Here is a 24477-nt window from a genome sequence, read left to right as displayed (position 1 = left end):
ATTGAAAGAACCTACAATATATACATTGTGTTCATACATGTGAAAAATTTTACAAAGTGAGAGATGGTTTGACCAGTTTATATTTTAACTATAAAGCATTAGGAACCATATGGACAGTGAGATTACATTATACAGAAGAAGTTGTCAGACACCAGATGAAGTTTAGAGTTTTTGCTCTGTTATTTTCCTATTCCTCAGACGTCTGCACATCACCTACAGATGTACTTCAAGGGGAATAGGGAGGAGGCAGTGGTCCTGAGGAAATCTTTTCATAGGCTGGAGGTGCGTTAGGAACCTGGATAAGAGTGGGACAAAAACATCCAAATGATCACACGGAATTAAGCATCCTATCTGTAAACTATAGACCCTGTTTGTATAATGTTTGGCTTTCTGTTGATAAAATCTTAAACCCTGGTAACTGCCACAGTGGAACAGTAGAAAGGAATGATCAGCACCATCTCATATGATCCCTAACCAGTCCTCCACTCCCCCACCCTCTCTTTTCTTGCACACGTGAACACATTCCTCCCTTGGGAATGAAACATTTTTAATACCTCACCGAAGTCTGGTGACATAATAATCTCTCCTTCAGAAATCCATTCCATCCGCTTCATGTGCTGCACACTGTTCTCAGAGCCCTGAGGCGTTGTATTGAACAAGAGTCCTCTGTCATGGGCTTTGGGCTGCACAGAGTTTGAGTCTAGAGATTTGTTGATTGGTAATTTATTGAGAATGATAGACGACATTATTCACTGTCTGTCCAGCTAACTTTTTGTTTTATAGTAAAAGGAGGTCAAGTCCCTCACCACAGGTTGGAAGCTGCCAAAGTCAGTGAGAGCCATCTTGTTATCTGCTGAAGGTCCTGCCTCTGAGAACTGGCCTCCTGAGTAAGCTGGTGACCCCGTTCTAGGGTTCTGCAGCAGAGAAAAAGACGTGTGAAGATTTGTGATAAAATGGCAATTAAATCAACTTAGTGACCCAATAGGAGAAAATCACAGTGAAAAGATGCACCAAACTGAACAAAGATCTTTTAAGAGAAGCTGTAAATCATATAAAGACATTACACATTAAAGTGTGGAAATCACTTTATAGCGTGTGTGGAATTTACAGAAACATTCAATATCTGCATTTGATTTGTTCTAATGAAAATCGAATCACCGTTTCAAGTATAAAATTTGAAAGCTAATGCTTCATTAACGGAAGAGTCATGGTCTCACCCTGATTATTTTGTAGCCACTCCTCTTCTTGAAGTACCAGCAGCCCAGGATGAGCAGAGCAGCCAGGATGACCACCAGTAGAGCTATGCCCACTGCCCTGGAATACCAAAACATATGGACATTTTTAGTTTGTGGCTTTATCTCTTTTAAAATATCCACATCAGTGTAGTTATATAGAATACATTCATATACCAAAGACTTATATCAGAATACAAAAAGGTATGTGGTACAATTTCTGACTAAAATAGCTACACATACTCCTCAGCCCTGACAATTCCTCGTCTGCTGGTGGCAAAATAGATGTTGAAGTCTCCACGAGGCATTCCGTCTGTGCGATTACACAGCATCAAGCTTAAAGTCAGAAGAAAATCATGTTACAAACTGAACTGATGGTGACTATTTCAACAGTTCAATAGCGCCACGTTTTCATGTAAATTAAGTTTAAGAATGCCATATTTATATATATATATATATATATATATATATATATATATATATATATAATCCATCATTTCAGGTGTAAAATCAGGACACCCCCATAAGGATGTGCACTGTTAAACTTCTTTGGATATAATGGAAATATAAGCTGACATATTATGAAGATATATAGCTACGATATTTACAACTTTTCGCACAAATTAATGTTTTTTTTTTGTTTATATTAGCGGAATTGAAGTTTCCTGGCGGTTTGGCATGGCATGAACATGTGACATCAGTGTAGCCACAGTGTCAAGATTACAAACAACAAATCACAATCATTTTGTGGAAACCTATCAATATTTCAAAGTGTATCTGACAAAACATTGTGCCAGTGGTGTAGTCATCGAGACTGTGAACGCATCACCTGTTGCAGCAACACCACATATGGTAAAGAATCCGTGTATGCTAAAATATAACATAATGCAGCATCTATCTATATGTCCTGTCTGATCAGATAATTACAGGCTATTTGGAGCTCATCTGACAATAATGTTATTCAAAATGAGGCTAACTCTTTGCACAATACAAAATATCTCCCTGATACCTCCACTGGAAGAGAAAAAAAAGCCAAGCAGGCCACAATCTTACCAAATTGGATAATTAGATTGCAGAGAACAGTTCCTCTGATTGGGATGGTTCCTCAAGAGAAAAAGAAGACGACTGCCTCCGCGGAGCTCCTAGTTGCTTCCCTCCTCAAATATGTTGCCTCAGTGTGCTGGAGAGCAGAAGGGGGCAGAAAACCCTCATGACCGTCACGGGTTAGAGGCTCATGGTTAAACCCATTGAAGCGGAGTAATCACCGTGAAACCCTGTGGTCCTGAAACGCAACAGCTCCTGACACAGGCGTCAGCTGCTGCCTGGTCATTATAAAAAGTGTGTGTGTGGCATTGTTATAATCTAAGAGCTACAGTAAAGGCATAGAACACCTTCAAGTAAACAAGTAATACACTTCTGATTCAATGGTGTAGCACACACAAAATGTTATGGTTGTACATGTAGAATACAGAGAAATAACACAAACACCAATGTTTTTATTCTCCTCTGAAAGATTCACAATAGAAAAAAAAATCCTAATTTCTTTTTGATTTTCTTTTTTGGTGTGCTCGTATTCTCAGTGGGAAGGACAACAGATGACTTGTCATCTTCGCAGTTGTTGACTTTGAGGCAAAAATATACTTATGTCAGATAACAGCAAGATTTTGCTATTATGTGTAATATGTGGAACCAAAGGTTAATGATTCACAAAAAAAGTAACATTTCTGTTTCAGACCAGGGTTGCCACCACATTTAAAAATGAATCCATTAGGAAAAATTATAGTTCCTACAGTAATGTGAACATACTCATACTAGGAATCAAGAGACCATATGCCTGTAAGGTGTCACCATTCTTTTCAACTTAGTGTGGAGTAAAAAGTGATGTGCTGAGGTGTTTGTAAACTGTGAATTGCACAGAAGAAGAAAAAGACCAAGAGGAAGTTGGTCACTTAATTTTCAGTCGTGGCAAGTAAAGGCATCTTTATAGTCTCAGATAAGATCCACATGCTGCCACGCTGTCTTTGCTCCTGAGGTGAGTCAATCTCTGGACCCGCGTTGAGCTTTTTAATAAACCGTTCGATCTTCGATGAAGGCTCTAATCTAAAATAAATGTCACTACATAAAACTATTCTTTTTTTAACAGCGTCACATTCTCAATTACACACATTGGTCATTGTTGTTCTTTTTTGTTGTTGTTGTTTAAATTCATCATTCAAGTCATTTCCCCTGGGCCTAATCTGTTGTCTTGCACTCAGACATGAAATAGAAAAACAGACGAGTTACACCTACATGTCCCCCCCCTTCTACCAAAACATTTGATTTTTCTCCACAAGAGGGAGACCAAAACCTTTTCATAAACTCAAACCACTCTTACAACAATGTATCTCCAGCTTGAAATGTTGTGCTTATAGAGGCTGTGAGATAGTGTGAATTGGTGAATGTTTTTAAATGTGTCCTATATGTACATTCACTCCTGCCTGCCTTCCTTCCTGAACAGCCTGGAGCATGTGAGAGAACCTCAAAGGAGGGCGACTGTTGTTAAGTTTTTAGTGGGAGGCCGTCAGCTGATTTTTGTTGACAAGTCTGCAAGCCCACATCCCATCGAAGTGAATGACACCTGATCCGACAATGAAATAAAAATAAGACAGAAACCGACTTATTCCTGATAGAAATGACTAGATCCTCCTCTTAGTGCAGGGCCGTGTGGGGAAAGGTTGGACGTCTAGTGCAGCTGGTTAAACCTCAAAGCACCAAGTGCAAACATCATTGACGCATATGAAGCTTCATTCTTTTTTTTAAAATATTAATACATAAATCTTTGTATCTTTTAAAAATCTGTTGTTGGTAAAACCACCACTAGCCAAGGATACAGGAGATCCTCACTGGATATGATTGGATCATAATATTCAACTTCACCCTAATTCAACACGAATAAAATCAACAGTCAGTCTGTCATTCACATACTCACACTAATATTCATAATCACCAGCCATATTCTGCAATAAAGGTTGGGTATACCAAAAAATAACAAAAATAAAAAATATTTAAATTCATTTGACTTTTTTCGGGGGGGGGCGGGGGCTCCCGTTGGAGGGGCGGGGCGCCCCCCAGCTCAATGGCAGGGGAGACACTGCAGGTCACACCTGGCTCTGTAGTGTTCTGGACTGAGATCAGCTTCAGATGGAACTGTCAGCTCTGGCTCCTCGCCGGTTGTAGCAGGAGTTATTATTTTTCAAAGACACTTCCGGTCAGGCAGTTTCATAGAAAGACAAGAGGTGGGAGGGTAGTTTGTGTTGTTGCCGCACCCCCCCCCCCCCCCACACACCTATCATCTGTTGTTCCCCACGAACGAACCGGCGCTCGCCTCCCTCCGCCGTTGGATCAGGCCGGCTCGAGGCCGATGAATTCACCGTGAGTAAGAGAAGGAGCCCCCCTCACTCCTCCGGTCCTCCCGACCGGGGATCACTGACGCTGTTTGAGCGGTGGGACGGAGAGGGAGCTAGAGGCTCTTCTCCAGCTCCAGCTGCCATCCTACTCCTGCTCCTCCCCCTCCTCCGCCACCACCACCTCCTCCTCCTCCTCCTCCTCCTCCTTCTCCTCCTCCTCCTCCTCCTCCACCAGAACCACTTCTCTTTCTCATCACATCCAGAGGTAAATAAGCCAGTTTCGATCATTACGACCTCGCGTCGGACAAATCGCCCCGTCGACCACCGGGTGTTTTTCCGCGCAGGCGGACGCGCCGGGCGACCGCCGGGAGCCGTTCACGGGGATCGGACGAGGGGGATCATTCCGATTTCTGTGATGGGGTCTTTGCTTTGTACCCTGCCTCCCTGGCGTCGGGTCGGGGTTACGCTTCCGTAGGCGAGTCCGAGGTCCACTTTGTGAGTCGGAGATGCGTCGACGAAGGCCATAGCGAGTGGGAGGTGAATATCTGGAGCCGTACGCGACGTGTGTAATGAAAAGAGCGACGCAGCGCACGGCCGGTGATGCTAGCTCGGCCAACTTACAGACATACCTAGCCAGTTAGCATACGTTAGCTTGCATCTCCAGTTGTTGCTAGCCGGCTAACTCCCCCACCCCACCCCCCGCCCCCCTCGAGTTGATTGTAGTCCACTTTCACAAACGTCGCCCCCCCCCCCCCCCCCCCCCGGTCCGTGGTGTCCACAACGACCCCGTGAAATAACAAGCGGGTAATAACACAGTCACTTCTGGGGTCAAGGTGAGCTAAGTCGGCTGGGTTTCTCTACGTGGGGGTTTGGACAGCTACGGAAATGTGTGAATTGACACCGTAACAAAAGAAATAACTTGAGATGTGATGGCACACGGTGTCGTGGGTCGCCTTTTGTTGTTATTGTGTCCAGCGTGTCTCGACTGCTAAATGAATGTGACCCCCCCCCCCCCCCCACCACCACCACCAGCAGCACCAGCACGGAGAAGCTAACGTTGGAGAGTGGAGATGCAACTTTTCCATGTCGTTAATTATGACAGATCGAAATGTATCGCCGGCATCTGCGTGAGATCTAAAAGAAGAAAAAAAAAACTGTCGACTCTACTGCTTCTGCAGCCATCGCATGTTCTGACATATCACAGTAAACACAAATACATAGATGCACGCAGAGTTTTGCACAGACTGAAGGTGTGTATTTATGGGGGAAGGAAAAGGGCAGCAGGACGGTTTGGACACCAGACCCTTCTCATTTGGCACCGGCAGCTGCATCAGATCAATAACTTGTAAAGACGTGCCCAGGCTCGCCATCAGGCCCCTCATCCGTCTACAGCCCAGTGTGCGGTTGTGTTGTCACAGAAATAACGCACGCTCATGAGCGGACACTGTTTTGGATCCCCCATCCCGGGGAAGAGGGACATTGGAGTTACATGCACACAAAAAAAAATATTTGGCCATTTCTATATATCTATATGAATGGTCCTAATACATGTGATGGCATCCAGCCGTGTTGACATGGTGTCTGTCGCCACTTTCTCTGTCTCCACAGCATTTTTGGAGATGTGAGGAATAGGAAGAGATTGGCGATATTGAGCAGCCTGTGCATTGACACGACCTCTTGACCTCATCTTCAGCATGAATGGTGATATGCCTCATGTCCCCATCACTACTCTTGCTGGAATTGCTAGCCTGACAGACTGTAAGTGCAACGCCGTCTCTAACGCTGCTCACATTGCCTAAACACTAACATTCAAACCTGAGATGTGGCAAGACTTAAGGAATGCTTGACCGACCGTGGAGTTATACCAGAAACAACTGTAGCCGTGTAATTGGAAATAGTGTTGTTTCTTAATCCTGGGGATTTCATGGCAGACAGAAGTGAAGTGGCTTTTGTTTCAGAATATAGAAAAGTTGTAGGCTTCGGACCAGAACCAGAATAACTGTTAAAACAACATCATATTATACACTTTTACAAAATATAATTTATGGCAGAACTTTTGTATGGGCTCCCCATTAGATTGCAAGAGTGAACCTAACAAAGGGGTGATCTGATCACTCTGATGTTAGAATATATGTAAGGCCTTTAGGAGAAAGGATGGACTTTCTGTTGTCAATGTCTATGATATTTTCACAGCATTATTATTTTTTTAAATCTCAAGTTTGACATTCATTCTGAAGCCTTGAAAAACTATCAATTCTGAGATTCATTTATTTCCATTTGCATGAAAGTTTACATGTGAATGTCAATCAAAGATGCTCTTTTCCAAGATTTTTATAATTTTTTTCCCAATCCTGTGTCTTTTCATTCCCCCCCAACCTAACTCGTCTTCAATCCTCCTTTTAGTGTTGAACCAGCTGCCCTTGCCTTCTCCTCTCCCTGCCACTACTGCTAAGAGTCTGCTCTACAATGGAAGGATCTCAGAAGAGGTCAGCAGCATCCTGGTGTGTCGGGACGAAAATCTGGTGACTCAGCTGGCACATAGCCTTAACCAGGTCTCCACTGAACACATGTACGTACCACTCACCTATGTTTCACACCTCACTCCAGTACCAATTAAAGTGAGGAAAACTTTCCAATAGTAGCAGAAATCATTTGCTACACCAATATAGTCGGCAACGTTAACAGTGGTTGAGAAATCAGAATGCAAAAACTGCATTTAGAAATGTGGGTCCGATCTTCCTGTGATGTGACTGAGGCCTGTTCTTTTGTTCGCTTTCCAGAGAGTTGAAGGACAACTTGGGGAACGATGAACCCGAGGGTGACATGCCGATACTGCTGCAAACCTTGCTGTCCAGAAACCCCAAAATCTTTGGGGACAAAAGTATGTCAGTCCAGTAAAAGGTTTGGGTTGGGGAGAGGAGAGGAGGAGGAACTGAGTCATTGCTGTTGAATCTGCAGTTGAGCTCAGTGCATGCTCTCTGTCTGGGTTCACTATTTGGTTGTTATTCACTTGAACATTTCTTGGGTCAGATTTGCTACTTGTGCCTAGTTTCACTACACTAGCGGTTCCCGAATTGGCAGGAGCAAGAACTTAGAGCGGACATTTTGACCTGTCAAACACAGGTGTAACTAACACAGTTGTTATCGCTACATAGCTGTAATCACTGGAAATGTTCTTAGTTCCTCTTGTGTTTTTTATGCTGCAAGAAGTCAAAAGGGATTTTTTTTTTGGCTTGCAAAGGGGAGAGAATGACAGAAAAGGTTTGGGAACTTTTGGCTACGTCACGAGTTGTGTGGTTGACTCCTTGGTACGTCTCAGGAATCTTTTAGACGGTAATATTCTGTAGTAAATTTAATAGGTTTCTATCTGTATATTATGAATGCTAGTCTGGCCTTAATCGGTCTGTCTAAGCAGTTATTTGGGTTCATGGTTCAAGCAATGCAATGCAGCTGAACGTGTGCATTTAGCCTATCTTAGTTCAAAGACGGACACAAACCAGCCAAGCTCTGTACAAAGCATTTTCTCGGCAGATAACAAGTGGTACAGTGACTGTGACATTTTAAATGTCAAGTCTTCTGTTTCAGGGTTGCCAGTGTTGTGGTTTGTCAGAACAAAACCAAGATGATTGTTCGATGTACTGTGAGTAGCTTGCTAGCTAAGCTCAGATATAGCATGTAAACAAGGCCGTCCACTTTCAACAGAGGCCCTTTTATGTTGCTGTTAAACAAGGTCAATGGGTGAAATCACTTGAATTATGCATGATTATATACACCGTAGTTTTTTTTTTTGTAGTTTTTTTTTTTGTATGAAGCTAAGAAAAAAATGCCTAAGAAAAAAACTCACAACAAGGTCTGTAGATTATCCCGAGTAACCAGGACATATTTTATCGGACCTTCTGTGACCCCCTATATTTAACCCGGGCTACCTTACTTAAAGAAGTGCTCATGTTATCAGATGTGAAAAACTATTTGACTTGAGTTCCTATTACTTCAGAGCATAAGAGAGGTTTGGTGATGTGTGTAGACTCAACTCCTTGAGTGTATAACCTTAATCATGGATTATTTTTGATCATTATGTTTTAGGTGTAATGCAGCAGCCATTGATGCAACAGTATAAGATTTCCCAGAATCAAATTCATGGGAGTCCAGGATCGAATTATCAGCAGACCACTGTCCCTCAAAGCCCCTCTGGGTAAGGTCAAAACATCATACTGTCAGATGATGAAAAAAAAAGCAGCAGCATCTGTACTTCTACTAAGACAACTTCTTACCGTCCTCCTTTTGCAGATGTTTCACATCCCCACAGTCCGGGTCAGCCAACCGATTTGTACCCCAGCAGAACAGCCCTATACCCAGTCCCTATACTCCTCAGAGTCCCGCAGACTACATGCAATACAATCCACCTAGTTATTCCCAACACCAACAGACTCAGCAAGGTGAGTACAAAGTGAAGTTAGGAGAAATGTGTGGCGATTACCCCTCGCAGAACATTGGTGAAATACTTTCAGATCTCTCCCAACCAGTAAAACAAAAAACAAACATTAGTTGTTGCATGGTGTTTCAGATAAACTCAACTGGACACAATCAAACTCATCTCATCCTTTACCATCATTAAATTTGAAACTGCAGCTATCTGTAAAGGTGGGAAAGTATCTAGCCCGAGATATGATGTATTGCCCATCACAAATAATGTAACTGGAGATTTTATGTTGCTCTCTGTTATAGTTGCTGGTGGTGTAAGAAATAGCCACGACAACAAGGTCTCTGGACAGCTATCAAGTAATTCATCCAATCATAATGCAAGACCGGGCTCCGATGAAGAATACGCGAATATAGCTCACAGGCTGGTAAGTGAGGTAATGCAGAGAATGGAGACATCCTGAACCCGACATCAGCATTTCAAAGTAAATGATGAACATCTTGTGTTCCAACAGGAGAATGACCCCTCTGTGAGGGCTGCTGCATTTCCAGTGAAATCTCCACAGTCTGTGTGTTCTCCTGCTGGGAGTGAAGAGATTGCCAAAAGTAGGCTGCCTTAGCAATAAGATGATTATTTTACATTTTGTAGAATCCAAAAGAATACACTATTGTACAGTTTGCCCACACGTATTCTCTGGTGCTCACGTTTCCTTTAATTTATCTTGTGTTTCAGCAGGGTCCAGGCCTCCTCTTATCAGGCATTCTCCTCCACCTGACGTGCCACCACGTGCAGCACCTGACCTGCCCCTCACCTCTGCTGACCGCAAGAAGAAGCCGAGAGAAAGGAGTAAAGAGGAAAATGAGGAGATGGACCGAAATGCCTTGTATGACATTGTTGGTTCCCCATCAAAGGACTCTGCTAAGCTGACTTTGAAACTGACCAGAGTGAAGATTCCAGATGGTGATGAATCTGAAGAACTTTCTCCCAGGGCGCACATGGACTTAGACCATGACACTGATTTGATGAATAATAATCAGTTGTCAAGGGATGCCCAGGACTTTTCACACAGATTTGGGGCTGAGGAGCAGGTGATCTGTCAGCAGGTTCCTGCTCGGCAAAATACCAAGGAGACTGGAGTCGTCAGTGGGGTTGTGTGTGATGATGCTGAGATGGACGCACTTGCAGAGATTGAGAGAATAGAAAGCGAGACGGTCAGTGAGAGAGAACGAAGTTCTAAAGAAGTCCAAGATAAAGGTACATTTCTGTATTTCTGTTTGTTCCCTCTACCTTCTTGTATTTTTTTTTCCTGTCCTAAGTTGTATTTTGTTTTGTTTATGGTGTCTAAGCTACAGTGTTTCTTTATTGCAGACAAGCCACTGAAGAAACGGAAGCAAGACTCGTATCCTCAGGAATGTGGAGCTGAGGCAAGTGACAGGCCTGCTGTACAAGGGGGCAACAAGGTGACGCCCAAGAAGACAAGCCCTGGAAGTAACTGTCGGCCTGCTTTGATGGTCAGTATTGACCTGCAGCAAGCTGGCAGAGTAATAGGACAACCTGTAGTGGTACTGGAATCAAAGAATTATTGTGAGGACCACGTCCAACGCCTAAAGGCAAAGGCTGATGCAAAGATAGATAAAGTTGTTGAAAGCAAACCTGGGATCAACAAGCAGCATGCCGACTATCCCAGAAAGTCTGGCTCAGGTGCCAACCAGCAACCAGAAACCCCCAAACACAAGCAGGAAAGCCAGCGGGAATCCAAACACAGACATGATGGCAAGATGGACAGTGGCCAAGGACGCTCAGATAAAAGACGGCCAGACACAACACGGCAAAAACATGACCGGCATTTAGACTCGCGCAACAAAGAGGAAAAGAACCACACTAGTCACCGACCCCATGTCAGCCAACCCGAGACTCCAAAAACCATTAGCAGGACAGAGCGTAACTCCAAACACGGAGAAGAGAAAACCAGGGATAGAGAAAAGGATAAAGACAGAAATAGAGAAAGAGATAAAGAAAAAGATAAAGATAGAGAAAAAGATAAAGAAAAAGATAAAGACAAAGATAAAGATAAAGATAAAGATAGAGATAGAGACAGGGACAGGGACAGGGAAAGAGACAGGGACAGGAAACACAAGACACTGTCAACGGAAAACTGCAAAAGACCCTCTCCGGATCTTCATACTAAATCCGACATCCCGAGAGTGAAGCAAGACGGGAGCAGAAAATTCACTGACTTTAATGGTCGTCAGAGGACAGACGGTTCCACCCTTCAAAATCCCCAACATAAAAAAGACAAGAAAGGTGGGGATGGCAGTGTTAAATGCCAAGCTGGAAACAAACAGCAGTCATCTGAGACAAAACCTAGTGAGTTCCCCTCGTACCTGCTTGGTGGCAAGACGGGGAGTCTGAAGAACTTTGTGATTCCCAAATTGAGACGAGATGGAAAAGACAAAGAGCCAGTACTATCAGGCAAATTGATAGAGAGCTGGAGTGAACCCCTGGTCAGGTTGGAGAGAGTGTCTTTGACAAAGAACTTAAATAAAGGAGCCAAGCCTGTTGTTGTGCTTCAGAAACTCAGTGCTGATGAGGTAAAAAAGATCATGAAGGCAAGCAGGAATGCACACAGCTCCAGATCCGGGAACTGGTCTTCCGATAAACCAGGGAGAGGTATGATTTTCTCTGTTTATTAAATATGTATGCCACACTGTAGGGGGACACATATGTGCAACTTTGGATTTATTTTAGACCCCTTTCTCAGGAATCATAAATTTTAGTTTAATAACTGTGGAATTAATAAGTTACTGATTGTGTGTTCTCTTGAATTATTTACTTGCAGAGATGCCATTTTGCGAGAAGACAAACAAGCGGAGTCACTCTATGATCAGTAAGAAATCCAAGTACGCCGAGGTGGACTCAGATGACGATAAGGATGACAACGGTGATGATGACGACAACGATGATGACTCTGATAATAAGTGTATGTATAACGTATATAATGTATATGTATATGTATATATGTATATATATGTATATCTATGTTTTATTACATTATGTTATGTATATCTATGTTTTATAGAAAAATTGTACCTCCGTATATATATATATATATTTTTATATTAAATTCTTAAATAATGCCATAATTGGTAATTATTGTTTCAGCTGCAAAGAAAAGGTACAAGAAAAGCCAAGACAAGACATGGAAGCACGAGGAGAAGAAAGGTTCAGGAGAGCACCGTCGAAGCGGTGGCGTCCATAATGCTCGCCGGGGCTCTGGGAGTCGTCCCCGTGAGTGGAGCCCTGATGAGTCGGACGAAGACTGTCCACCACCGAGCCTAAGTGATGGTGAGTCCTTTTTGCATAGACTTGCCAGTGAGCACAGCCAATAAATTGTTTTGGACAGTGTAGAGAGACTCTTATTTCAAATGATACACAGTAGACGAAAAATGGAAATGTTGTAAGTCATGTTTCTGACACCTTTCATTCAAATTACGGCTACAATAAACCATAAGTCAGGCCAACTCCCCAGATAGTTGGATTACTTCATAAGCATTTTGTGTTTGAGGGTTTGTTGCCGCTGTCAAGGATTTGACGAATGCCGTTGTGGTGTTTTCTTTCGGTTCAGTTGCCAGGAAATTGAAGAAAAAGGAGAAACAGAAAAACAGGAAGGCGTACGATCCCAAGATGACAACAGAAGGTATTGTTTTACCAATTTGAATTTTAAGTGTTGTTTTGTAAGAGAACATATTTTTATCAATCAATTTGTTGACCTTTGTTTTCACAGAGAAGATGGATTCCTCCACATTTAAGAGATTCGCAGCCAGTATGGATAACATTCTTGAGAGCCTTGATGACGTTGACCTCACTGCCGCAGGTAAAAATCAATCGATGTTTCCATAGTTCTTTACTAAGTTAAAACAATGTCAACATTATAACTTATTTCCCTCGCACAGATGATGATGAGATACCTGAGGAACTCTTGCTTGGAAAGCACCAGCTGAGCGAGCTGGGCAGCGATTCTGCTAAGATTAAAGCTATGGGCATCTTTAACAAGGTAACAGAAGGGTGTTTGTGCCCTGTCACGTGGTTTCACTTCGCAGCTGCATTTTTGTCAGAGTCTTCATCAGCATCATCTGTTTGATCCACAGTTTTCATCTAGTAAACTGGGGAAAATTCTGAATATCCTCGAGAAGAACATTCAAGACAGCGTCAAACTTTCCACATTATTGAATCATGTAAGTTGTCAGTGAGATTGTTTGTTGTTGTTGAATGGGGAAAGGGATTTTCTTACTTAATTTAACTTTTTGGATTTGAAGGATAATGATTCCATGGATGAGGAGCGGTTGTGGCGTGACCTCATCATGGAGCGGGTGACCAAGTCTGCTGATGCCTGTCTGACTGCACTCAACATCATGACATCGCCACACATGCCTAAGACTGTGTACATCGAGGATGTGATTGAGAGGGTGTTGCAGTACACCAAGTTCCATCTGCAAAACTCTGTTTACCCACAGTACGACCCGGCCTACAGAGTGGATCCCCATGGAGGTCATTACAGATTTTTTTCTGTTCCTCTGAGTTGCTTTACAAAATTGCATTAATGTTGATTTCAATGGGATTATCTTATGTGTGGAAAAAATTACATAATAAAAAGCTGATTAGGCCTATCCATGTTGCACTTTTTTACAACTGAATGTACCTTTAATCTGTTTTAAAAACAGCTCATTATGTGGGACCTCCATTATTAAATATCGAGTGAAGCAGTTGTAAAACTTTCCGTTTTATTTAAAAAAAAAAAAAAACGTCAACAGAGCCTATCAGCTTAGTTCACTTTTAAGTTAATTTTGGCTGAGATGATATTTCCTCTACTTGAGTATAGGGAAGTCTACCTAGTGTCAAACACTCATTTATCACGAAAATCACTTTGATGTCCTGCATCACATATCTTTGTTTTATCTGCCTCGCTCAAGGTGGTGCGCACACTTCCAAGTCCAAGAGAGCAAAGAGTTCCAGCCACAAACAGAAGGTGGTAGTCACGCTCTACAGCAAAGTGTGTGACATCGTCAGCAGCATCTCCGAGCTCCTGGAGATTCAGCTGCTAACTGACACCACAATTCTCCAGGTGAGACTCTTAATCCTGGTCTGAGGACATTCGAGTTCATGACCCTATTTTAAATTTTGAGTCTCAACATAACCTGAATGCTTTTGTGCCCAACTTTTAGGTGTCCTACCTGGGTATTACACCATTTTTTGTGGAGAATGTCAATGAACTGCAGTTATGTGGCATCACACTGGTGACAGCTGTAAGTCTGCCTTGGCATGATATTCTAGTGTTGTTTTAGTTTAGGTTTTTTTGCACAACTTCTCCATTGGTACATTTTGCATTTGACTCTCCCTTAGGTTTTCTCTCGTTATGAGAAGCACAGGCAGCTCATCCTCGAAGAGATCTTCACCTCCCTTGCTAGACTGCCTACTAATAAGCGCAGCCTCAGGAACTTCAGGCAAGTAGAGTGAATATTTGTTCAGTGAAATGAGATGAATAAAAACAACTGGCCATAAAGGTGCTGCTCAACAAACCTAAGGATACAAATGTCTAACTCGTCCCACCAGGCTAAACAGCAGCGATTCGGATGGGGGGTCCCCGTTTATCCAGATGGTCACTGCCCTGGTTCTTCAGCTCATCCAATGTGTGGTACACCTTCCCTCTGACAGAGAAGCAGAGGATGAACCTCCCAAGAAGGTAGAGATGAAGGATTTAATTGAAATTTAAATGATCATGAATGTTTTGATTCCCAAATTGTTTAACATATTGTTTACCCAGGTGGATAAAGATGTCTTCATCACAAACTCGTACGAAACTGCCATGAGGACAGCTCAGAACTTCCTATCAGTGTTTCTCAAGAAGTTAGTCTTTCTATCACTATACAACATGACATACGCTTACTAATCTATAGCACTGTCCTTACTGTCCTTAATGTTGATGGCTATGTTTTAATAGAAGGTATGTTTTGTATGTGTCAGGTGTGGCAGTAAGCAGGGAGAGGAGGACTACAGGCCTCTGTTTGAGAACTTTGTTCATGACCTCCTTTCTACAATCAACAAGCCTGAGTGGCCTGCAGCTGAACTGCTGCTCAGTTTACTGGGTCGGCTGTTGGTGAGTACCATCATTCACATCTGTCTAGTAGAAACAGCTGTTGTTGTCTGCTTCTGTTGAGACCCCCCACTCCTTGTGCTCCAGGTGCATCAGTTCAGCAACAAGCAGACAGAAATGGCGCTCAGGGTGGCGTCTCTGGACTACCTAGGCACCGTCGCTTCTCGTCTGCGTAAAGATGCAGTCACCAGCAAGATGGACCAAAAGGCCATTGACCGCATCCTCAAAGAGGTAATTACAGAATCGTTTAAACACCTATATATTTGAAATAAATGGACAGTGCTGTTGAACTGCCTTCGAGATGATCCATTTTTATTGATCCTCTTACAGAACCCAGGCAGTGATGAGACCCAGCAACTTCAGAGGGAGTTGCTCGATTACCTAGATGAGAACAGTGAAACAGAGCCATCTCTTGTGGTTAGTGTTTACTTTCTTTTTTCTTTTTCTCTTTTACAAAAATTATTATGGTCACATTTTTTATATTTTCCGTAAGACTGGATTCTCATTGTTTGCTTTTAAATAATTTGGCAGAGGGATATTGCAGGTTTTTAGTTTGCTGTAAAAGACATATTGGTCCCTTTGTGTTAAAGTGGTGTTATACAGTATGCCGTAAAATAATCCATATTTTTAAAATCACATCCATGCATTTGTTTCATCCAGTTTGCCAGGAAATTCTACATCGCCCAGTGGTTCAGGGATGCAGCAAGTGAGGCAGAGAAAGCAATGAAGTCTCAAAATGAGAACAACGAGAACTCGAATGGTCATTTCGAGGATGTTGACTCAACTGGGGAGATTATGCAGAGAACCGAGGCGCGAAAGAAATTCCTCCGCAAGGTCTTGAGGAAATCACATTCCAGTTCTCTGAGGTAAATACGACTTCACTGTGCATCAGTACACTACAATTTGTTATGCTGTTGGACTTGTTCATCCACCCGGGTAATAAACTGTGCTCTTGACTTTCCTTTCAGGACAAACACAGTCGACTATGAGGACTCCTGTCTCATTGTCAGATATCTGGCCTCTATGAGGCCTTTTTCCCAGAGCTTTGATATTTATTTATCACAGGTGAGAGAATCCATCTCAACACGAACACGAGTGAGAGATTGTATCGTGTTGTCCGTCACTAACTTTTTTTTCTTTTGTGTCGTATATAGATTCTGAGAGTACTGGGCGAGAGTGCTATTGCCGTCAGAACTAAAGCCATGAAGTGTCTGTCTGAAGTAGTGGCTGTAGATCCAAGTATTCTGGCAAGGGTAAGGCATCCTGTACTGGCTGCTACACAACTCTTAGACCTCTGGATTGATGATGGCAGCAAAAGACAACTTATTTAAAATTTTATTAAATGCATCAATTGTAGCAGGAGATTCCATTAAAGAGCGCTAGGTTAGCGTTTTCAGGCAATTTTGCCAGTTTACGACTGTCAAACTACCATTGTGTTTATTTGTTCTTCGCTGCTAATGCTTCACTATTTGTTTTTCAGTTGGATATGCAGCGTGGGGTTCATTGTCGCCTCATGGACAACTCCACCAGTGTGCGAGAGGCAGCTGTGGAGCTACTGGGACGTTTTGTGCTAAGTCGACCTCAGCTAATTGAGCAGTACTATGACATGCTCATTGAGAGGATATTGGTAATTTCTATTATTATTTTTTGACACTGTAGTGTGAGGATCTTTATCATATATGGGGTTTTTTTCTTTTTTTACCTGGTGGCAAAATTTGTATTGATTTGGTCACAAGTTAATTCGAACAATTCCTACAGATGTCCGAATATTTGTTGTCTGCACAAAGGCATAAACTGTATTACCCCATCCCATACATTTTTTCCATAGTTTATTTCAACATTTCCATGGATATTATATTCGCTATTAAACTGTGCAAATCTCACAATAACCAAAAGAGTCATTCTCTGTTCACATAGGATACCGGTATCAGTGTAAGGAAGAGAGTCATTAAGATCCTGAGGGATATTTGCCTGGAGCAACCAGACTTCCACAAGATCACGGAGATGTGCGTCAAGATGATCCGAAGAGTCAATGATGAGGAGGGGATCAAGGTTTGTATATATCCTTATTTAAAAGCTTAGCAATTTTTAATAATTTATTTTGAATATATACTAAATACACTTAAATGTCTCTGCTCATGCAGAAATTGGTGAATGAGACTTTCCAGAAACTCTGGTTCACCCCCACACCCAACCACGACAAAGATGCCATGACCAGGAAGATCCTGAACATCACAGATGTGGTGCGTACTATCCAGCTTCTGACAAAAAAAAATTCTGTTCCAGTCTTTCAAATAAGAAACCTTTTTATGTTTTTAAATTTTTCATAAGCTGAGTCATTTGATGTTGTGATTTGATCTCAGGTGTCCGCATGTAAAGATTCAGGCTATGACTGGTTTGAGCAACTTCTTCAAAATGTAAGTTGTTTAACTGTTTTATCTCAACAGTAGCCTGTGTCTTTATGATAGCTGTTGTGTGATCTCGTCTAAACTCTGTGACAACTGTTTAGCTGCTGAAGTCAGAACAGGACGCTTCTTACAAACCTGCCAGGAAGGCCTGTGTCCAGTTGGTTGACACTCTTGTGGAACACATTCTCAAATACGAAGAGGCTCTAGCAGGTAACGAAAAGGAGTTTGCGCACAGAAATATTATTGCGTTTTTATTTTGTTACACATATCGTGTTAATGTTTCCTGTTCGTGTTTCAGACTGTGAGGACAAAGGGGTCAACTCTGGTCGTCTCGTCGCGTGCATCACCACTCTCTACCTGTTCAGCAAGATCAAAGCACAGTTAATGGTCAAACATGCCATGACTATGCAGCCCTACCTGACCACTAAGTGCAATGTAATTACAACTTTATTTGGTTCATATTTTTAATATATATTATATTAATGTATTTTTTATTTAACCTGAAAAGATGGGAAATCATTTATTGAGAATGGTGCCCACAAAACATAAATTCATTCACATTCACAAAGTCACTGTCACGTGTCTTTGTCCTGTCACTTCAGACTCAGAATGACTTCATGGTGATTTGTAACGTGGCCAAGATCTTGGAGCTGGTCGTACCACTGATGGAGCAACCGAGCGAGACTTTCCTCAACACCATAGAAGAGGACCTGATGAAGCTCATCATCAAATATGGCATGACGGTCAGACACGTTTTACTGCTCACAGCTTTCTAAAAACATGACCAGCATGGATGTGAGGCAACCGCTCTGAGCAGTAACAGTATCATAATGTGACTTGTTTGTGTGTTTCTTTTCAGGTTGTGCAACATTGCGTGAGCTGTCTTGGTGCCGTTGTCAACAAGGTCACACACAATTACAAGTTTGTTTGGGCTTGTTTCAACCGTTACTATGGTGAGAAGTGTGCACTGTAACATTAGTCATCTTGTATCAGAATTCTCATATATCTTAAAATGGAAAAAGGAGGAGAAAAAAAATAGACAAATATAGACAACATTTTTAAATAACTTGTGCATTGTGCTTGGAATTAGTAACCTGTTCATTCACCATTAAATTGCAAGTGCATTTTTAAGCTCAAGCTCATCATCTCATCTCATCTCATATCCAAATAAGAGTACTCCTCAAAGTTTTGTAATTGTTCTCCTCAAACTCCTCAAAGTTTGTAACTGTTTGAACAACAATAACAAAAGCAGCAAAACGTGTTTTTCTTTTGTTTTCACCATTGTTTGTATGATTTTGTAGGAGCTCTGGCGAAACTGAAGACGCAGCACCAAGAGGACCCCAGCAGCTCCACACTGGCTACCAACAAACCTACTCTCCTGCGCTCACTGTTCACTGTGGGGGCTCTCTGCAGGCACTTTGATTTTGACCAGGAGGATTTCAAGGGCACCAGCAAGGTTAACACCAGCAGACTGCTTAAAGCTTCTATGCAGAACTGTTAAAGAACCTGTTTTGATGAATGCTATCCTGCTATCCCCCTCTTGTCACTTTAGATTGTCATCAAGGACAAAGTTTTGGAGCTGCTGCTTTACTTCACCACGCATGAAGATGAAGAGGTCCAAATCAAGGCCATCATAGGTCTAGGTATAGTGCACTTCATCAAAGTTTATAATAAGAAGTATTTGCTGTATTTATAGTAATTTATTGTTGACAGCTCTCATCTTTTACGTGCCTGCGTCTTTGACATCAGTTTCCTCAGTAATGACATATGTATTTGCATTTTTTTTTCTATCTCTCAAGGCTTCCAGTTCATCATGCACCCAGAGCTCATGTTTGTGCAGGATGTGAAGATTCTGTACAACAGTATCCTCTCAGATGAGGCCATTCTGGTCAGTCTAAAGGTACAGGTGATAAAAAACCTGCAGACATACCTGCAGGAGGAGGACTCTCGAATGCAGGAGGCCGATCGTGAATGTGAGTTTAAAGGGAAAAAATCTACCTTCTGTTTTCGTGTTGTTTAAAACATTATCCTTGAATGTTAAGTATTGTTAATCTACATTAAGCATCCACAGGCTGATCAGGCTGATGGTTTTGGTTATTTAGGGAAGAAGCAAGCAAAGGAGGAGGATCTGAAGGAAATGGGGGACATCTCGTCGGGCATGAGCAGCTCCATAATGCAGATTTACCTGAAGCAGGTGCTGGAGTCCTTCTTCAACTCACAGTCCACTGTTCGGCACTTTGCCCTGAGCGTCATTACACTGACTCTCAACCAGGGCCTCATCCATCCTGTACAGGTACGTTCACACATACATCAATGAGTATTCACCTAAAATGTACATCTGGTTTACTTTGAACAATCTTTGTTAGGTTTTCTTTTACCGCACAGTGATACTGTTATGCATCACGAGCAGTTATCTGATTGGAAACCTCTTTTTTTTAGTGTGTGCCCTACTTGGTTGCCATGGGAACGGACCCTGAGCCAACCATGAAGAACAAAGCCGATCAACAGCTGGTGGAGATTGACAAGAAGTATTCAGGATTCATCCATGTGAGTGGCTTGTTAGTTTATAATCTCCAGAAAGTGTGTTGAATTGAAAAGTGTACTTTTTCTTTTACTAAGTTATGGTCCAAATGGGTTTCCCATGTACGACAGTCAGGTTTTATGGAGGTAACAAATTATCCTTTGCTGTTGTAGATATTTTTGTTACTCTCAAAGGAAAAGGTTGACTGGTGCTCTAATTTTTGTTTCAAAACTTTACTGTCTACCAACATGCTAATGTGCATCTTTGTTACGATACGTCCCTCTTTGAGAATGTAAAATAAATATTGCATATTGTAGGTTCGGATTAAGGGAAGAGTTTTAATATCCTCTAAATAAAGTTATAATGAAAGGAAAATCTAAAATAGTTTCGGCTACAGCGAACACTGAATGCTGCAAGGAAGGAAAACTCTACAAAAATGTTTCATGTGATGTAGGAGAGTGTTAACATTCCAAAAAAGGTTTTTAATGAAAGAAGAAAAAGATTTTTGTAGATCTAGTAAGAATAAATTCCAGGCATCATAATTTGAACAGTTATCATTTTATCAATGTACATTCTGAATTGTTTCTCTCCGCGAATTCACAGATGAAGGCAGTCGCGGGACTGAAGATGTCCTACCAGGTGCAACAGGCCATAAATGGCCCGAAGAAAACAGCGATCCGAGGTTTTCGTCACGATGATTCAGACTCTGCCCTCTGCGCACATCTCTACACCTTGGTCCGTGGGAACCGACAACATAGAAGGGCTTTCCTCATTTCCCTGCTCAACCTGTTTGACGACAGCTCTGTAAGTTCCCCTCTCCCCCTCAGACCGTTTGTGTATCTCCAATTAAAGCATCCATGCATTTGCTGGCACCACTGTTGTTCTGAAATCTTTCTATACAGCCACACACTTTGCTCACCCTCAGGGTTTTGGTCCACTTGAAGTTTGAATTGATGAGGTCTTACGAAGGAATCTTTAAATTGTAGATAAAGAGGTTTTGCCTTTGGAAAGTGTACAATATTCTTATGTACTAAAGGCTGGGCATGAATAATTCCTTTAAATAGTAAACACTTCGTACTTTTTCCCCTGCAGAAAACCGAGGTGAACATGCTTCTTTTCATAGCAGACAACTTGGCTTGCTTCCCCTACCAGACCCAGGAGGAGCCTCTTTTCATCATGCACCATGTAGATATTACTCTCTCTGTCTCTGGTAGCAACCTCCTCCAGTCTTTCAAGGAGGTGAGAAGCTTTGTTTTATTTTGTATATGACTTAGTTGTTTTGTTTATCATGATATGAAAATCAAAATGTGTAATTGACTCACTATATATTTGGTTTGGGTACGTGTTGTCTTTGCAGTCTTTACGTAAAGAGCCTGTACGGCAGGAAAAGAAGATGAAGATGAAAAAGAAGAAGAAAAAGAAAAAGAAGAAGAAGCAGAGGAGGAATAAAAATAGCTCTGATAATGATGATGAGGAGGATGAAGAGCAGAGCAGCAGCAGCAGCAGCAGCAGCAGCAGCAGCAGCTCTAGCAGCGATGAGGATGATGAGGTGGTCCACAGGCGAAAGAAATCAGGGCTTTGTGATTCAGACTCTGACATGGAGGGTGAGGATGCAGTGATGGACCGTCTACCTGAAAACCCCATCCCTCTGCTGGACTTCGCCAGTGCTTCACAAGGTATTCTCCTGCTGCTGGTGCTCAAACAACATCTGAAGAATCTGTACGGCTTCTCAGACAGGTAGGCAACACCAAAAACGTCCCACGGACAAATCTTTCAGTTTTTTACAAGACAGCTCAGCTGAATATTTTTTTTTTGCATTACAGCAAAATCCAGAAGTATTCTCCGACGGAGTCAGCGAAGGTGTACGACAAGAACGTGAACAGGAAATCCAAGGTCCACTTCAACCCACGTCAGACACTGGACTACTTGAAGAGTGATCTAGCCAACACGAATCTCAGTTATGAGACCAAGAGGAATATTGTGAAACAATATTTGGATGTAAGCATTCAGCACTATGTTTCCTCAGTAAAAATGTTTTTTACTTTTTGAATTTATTTGTGTGTTATCTTAATCTCAGGAATATGTAGAAGACGAAAGGTACCTCTGTGTGTAAAGTGTGCAGGATGTCATGTGTTCATGCAAATGAAAACTCAGTTCAGTTCTCAATTCTGTCTAAACTTATTGTAGCTTTGTATTAGTAAATAAAATGTGCCATGTGACAAATAGCTCTATTTGTCCACACTCACTGAACAGAGAGTATTAACTGAAGCTCTGCCTGTGTTTGTGTCTCAGTTCAAGGTACTGATGGAGCACTTGGATCGCGACGAAGAGGAGGAAGAGGTCGAGGCCAGTGCCAATGCCAGAAACAAAGCCATTACTTCCCTGTTGAAAGGCTCAAAGCCCCAGAACCACAATCACAATAATCACACTGCTCCAGTGGAGACGGATGATGAGGACAGTGAGGATGAAGATCCACCTGCAGTAAGAATTGAAAACTCTTTAAACATAAAAATGTCCTCACTTTAAATATAGATTACCCATATAATAGCCATATTAGCTTTTCTGTAATCAAAATATTTTTCAACATTAGTGAGGTCACAACAGAAGCATCCTGTTGCTCTGGGAAAATGCAGGGGCTATTGCATCACAAGGGCCATTTATTTTGTATTGGAATTAAAGTAGGATTTATTTAACACCTCCCAGACACAGATGAAAACTTGACATAAAACTGCCTGTTAACTACTGTGAAAGAGAAAAGAAAATGTTTTACCCTGTTTACACTGTTGTACTATACAGGATGTCAATATGGCATTATATGGCCTTCTAATGCCTCTAGGGTACACAAACATCATAATAGTTTTTATGGATTTTAGATTTCTCCTCATTGTTGCAAAGAGTAGTAGATCATCTTTGCCTGCAGTTGGACTGCAGCTACTTTTCACCAATTACCCAAATCTGATAACGTCTGTGTAAGCACAGAGTTTCATGTTGGTAACTCTGACATTCTGCTACTTTCCACAGCAGAAACCAAGGAAAGGCAAGGACTCCGCCGAGGATTCGGGTCACATGAACGAGACCGTGAAGTCCATGGACGTCATTGCCATCTGCTGTCCCAAATACAAAGACAGACCACAGATTGCAAGGGTCATCCAGAAGACCAAAAGTGGCTACAGTATACACTGGATGACCGGGTCTTACTCTGGGCCCTGGGCCGAGGCAAAGAAACGGGACGGTCGCAAAAAGGTGCCTTGTGTTGACACTATCAAGGAGTCAGAGATTATTTATAAGAAGATCTCTTTGACGAGCGGACACAAGCTGACGAACAAAGTGGCACAGACGTTACGAGCGCTGTACGCTGCCAAGGAGGGGGCCAAGAGTTAATCTTGTGAAATTACTCAGACAGAAACCCCCTCACAGCCCAAATCTTTGTGGATCCAATATGTTACACACAGAAGGAAGACGAAACCTCTTTAGATTTAAGGAGCTGATGGAAGACAAGTATTGTGAACACTGATCTGTTGGAGCACAGACATGTTTAAGTTAATCACAAGAAGGAAATGTTGGGAAAACATTGTGTGGGAGTTCCTTCGCTGTTGTGCAGCAACTTGGCCGCTTGATTTTTACTCCCACTGTATCATAGTTTAACTAAACACATGTTTATATCTGAACATACTTCTGTAAAAAAAAAAAATACAGTGAATGTTGGAAATTAGTGTATTGATGATGTTCTTAATAAAGTGTTTTTGGAGTTTAAACTAGCACCAGATGGATTTATTCACTTGACCTCCAACAACTTTTAACTGCTTTCTTTTGTCTTCTGTTTTAAACATGTTATTGTTTATCCACACAGTGTACATATCTTTGATATGATTTATTTATGTTAAAAGCAGTGCAGTATCTGTGCCTATATGCGGGGGAAGTTGTATTGTTTTTAATATAGATTTTGATGTTATAGAACAAAGAGCGAAAAAAAAGTGAGCCCCTGCTCTTCCAGTGAAACAAATACTGCAATAAAATTTTCTTATGTCCTTGGTACTTGTTTGGGTTTGTTTTGTGAAGAGTCCTGTGATGACAGTGCCTCTGTGCAATCAGGACTCAGTTTTAGCTGCAATGCCACCTTTTTTACACCTACAGTATCTCTTCTGCCTTTGGTCTATATGAATGCTACCAACCCTTAAACCAGCGTATGTGTGTTTGTACTTGTCTAATTGGTAACCTGATAGGATCTAATGGTCAATCTTGTACGTCTATGTTAGGTACTTTGGGGGCTAGAGGCTAAAAGGACCTGGGGGGCCCTATATCCTACCAAACTAAACCACATTTTTCACTCTCTTATTAACTTCACTCTTTTAATATATA

General features: G+C 41.9%; 2 protein-coding genes across 8 annotated transcripts; one reads left to right on the top strand and one right to left on the bottom strand.

Annotated features, from left to right (window-relative positions):
- Nucleotides 1-27: 27 nt before the first annotated feature.
- mlana (melan-A) lies at nt 28-4758 on the bottom strand. 4 transcript variants are annotated; one of them, XM_047329346.1, is made up of 6 exons: nt 4558-4758; nt 2286-2412; nt 1476-1568; nt 1218-1314; nt 807-914; nt 302-700 (listed from the first exon to the last, which is right to left on the bottom strand). In XM_047329346.1, exons 3-6 carry the CDS (start codon nt 1562-1564, stop codon nt 611-613), a joined length of 384 nt encoding a protein of 127 aa, XP_047185302.1. In that variant the 5' UTR covers nt 1565-1568; nt 2286-2412; nt 4558-4758; the 3' UTR covers nt 302-610. The 4 variants fall into 4 exon arrangements, with proteins under 4 accessions (XP_035463325.2, XP_047185302.1, XP_047185303.1 ...); XM_047329347.1 differs by lacking the exon at nt 4558-4758 and adding an exon at nt 4376-4532; XM_035607432.2 differs by lacking the exons at nt 302-700; nt 4558-4758 and adding an exon at nt 28-295 and having other exon boundaries at nt 2286-4394.
- Nucleotides 4527-24150, top strand: LOC118284591 (nipped-B-like protein). 4 transcript variants are annotated; one of them, XM_035607420.2, is made up of 47 exons: nt 4527-4643; nt 6227-6376; nt 7022-7187; nt 7399-7499; nt 8702-8810; nt 8906-9054; nt 9344-9465; nt 9553-9643; nt 9771-10292; nt 10407-11708; nt 11878-12018; nt 12201-12383; nt 12664-12735; nt 12823-12912; nt 12992-13092; nt 13187-13273; nt 13355-13586; nt 14009-14160; nt 14261-14341; nt 14439-14539; nt 14649-14778; nt 14860-14942; nt 15060-15192; nt 15277-15420; nt 15520-15606; nt 15850-16055; nt 16158-16254; nt 16344-16442; nt 16670-16816; nt 17107-17241; nt 17334-17432; nt 17553-17606; nt 17699-17807; nt 17896-18032; nt 18200-18340; nt 18457-18550; nt 18899-19053; nt 19150-19240; nt 19397-19570; nt 19700-19890; nt 20037-20144; nt 20722-20922; nt 21211-21357; nt 21476-21855; nt 21942-22116; nt 22411-22599; nt 23140-24150. In XM_035607420.2, the coding sequence occupies exons 2-47, from the start codon at nt 6313-6315 to the stop codon at nt 23497-23499; spliced, it is 7932 nt and encodes a 2643-aa protein (XP_035463313.2). In that variant the 5' UTR covers nt 4527-4643; nt 6227-6312; the 3' UTR covers nt 23500-24150. The 4 variants fall into 4 exon arrangements, with proteins under 4 accessions (XP_035463313.2, XP_035463314.2, XP_035463311.2 ...); XM_035607421.2 differs by lacking the exon at nt 4527-4643 and adding an exon at nt 4760-4883 and having other exon boundaries at nt 9774-10292; XM_035607418.2 differs by lacking the exon at nt 4527-4643 and adding an exon at nt 4760-4883.
- Nucleotides 24151-24477: the final 327 nt, after the last annotated feature.

Source organism: Scophthalmus maximus, chromosome 20 (genome assembly GCF_022379125.1).
Source record: "Scophthalmus maximus strain ysfricsl-2021 chromosome 20, ASM2237912v1, whole genome shotgun sequence".
Classification (NCBI taxonomy): domain Eukaryota; kingdom Metazoa; phylum Chordata; class Actinopteri; order Pleuronectiformes; family Scophthalmidae; genus Scophthalmus; species Scophthalmus maximus.
This window is presented reverse-complemented; position numbering and strand designations above follow the sequence as displayed.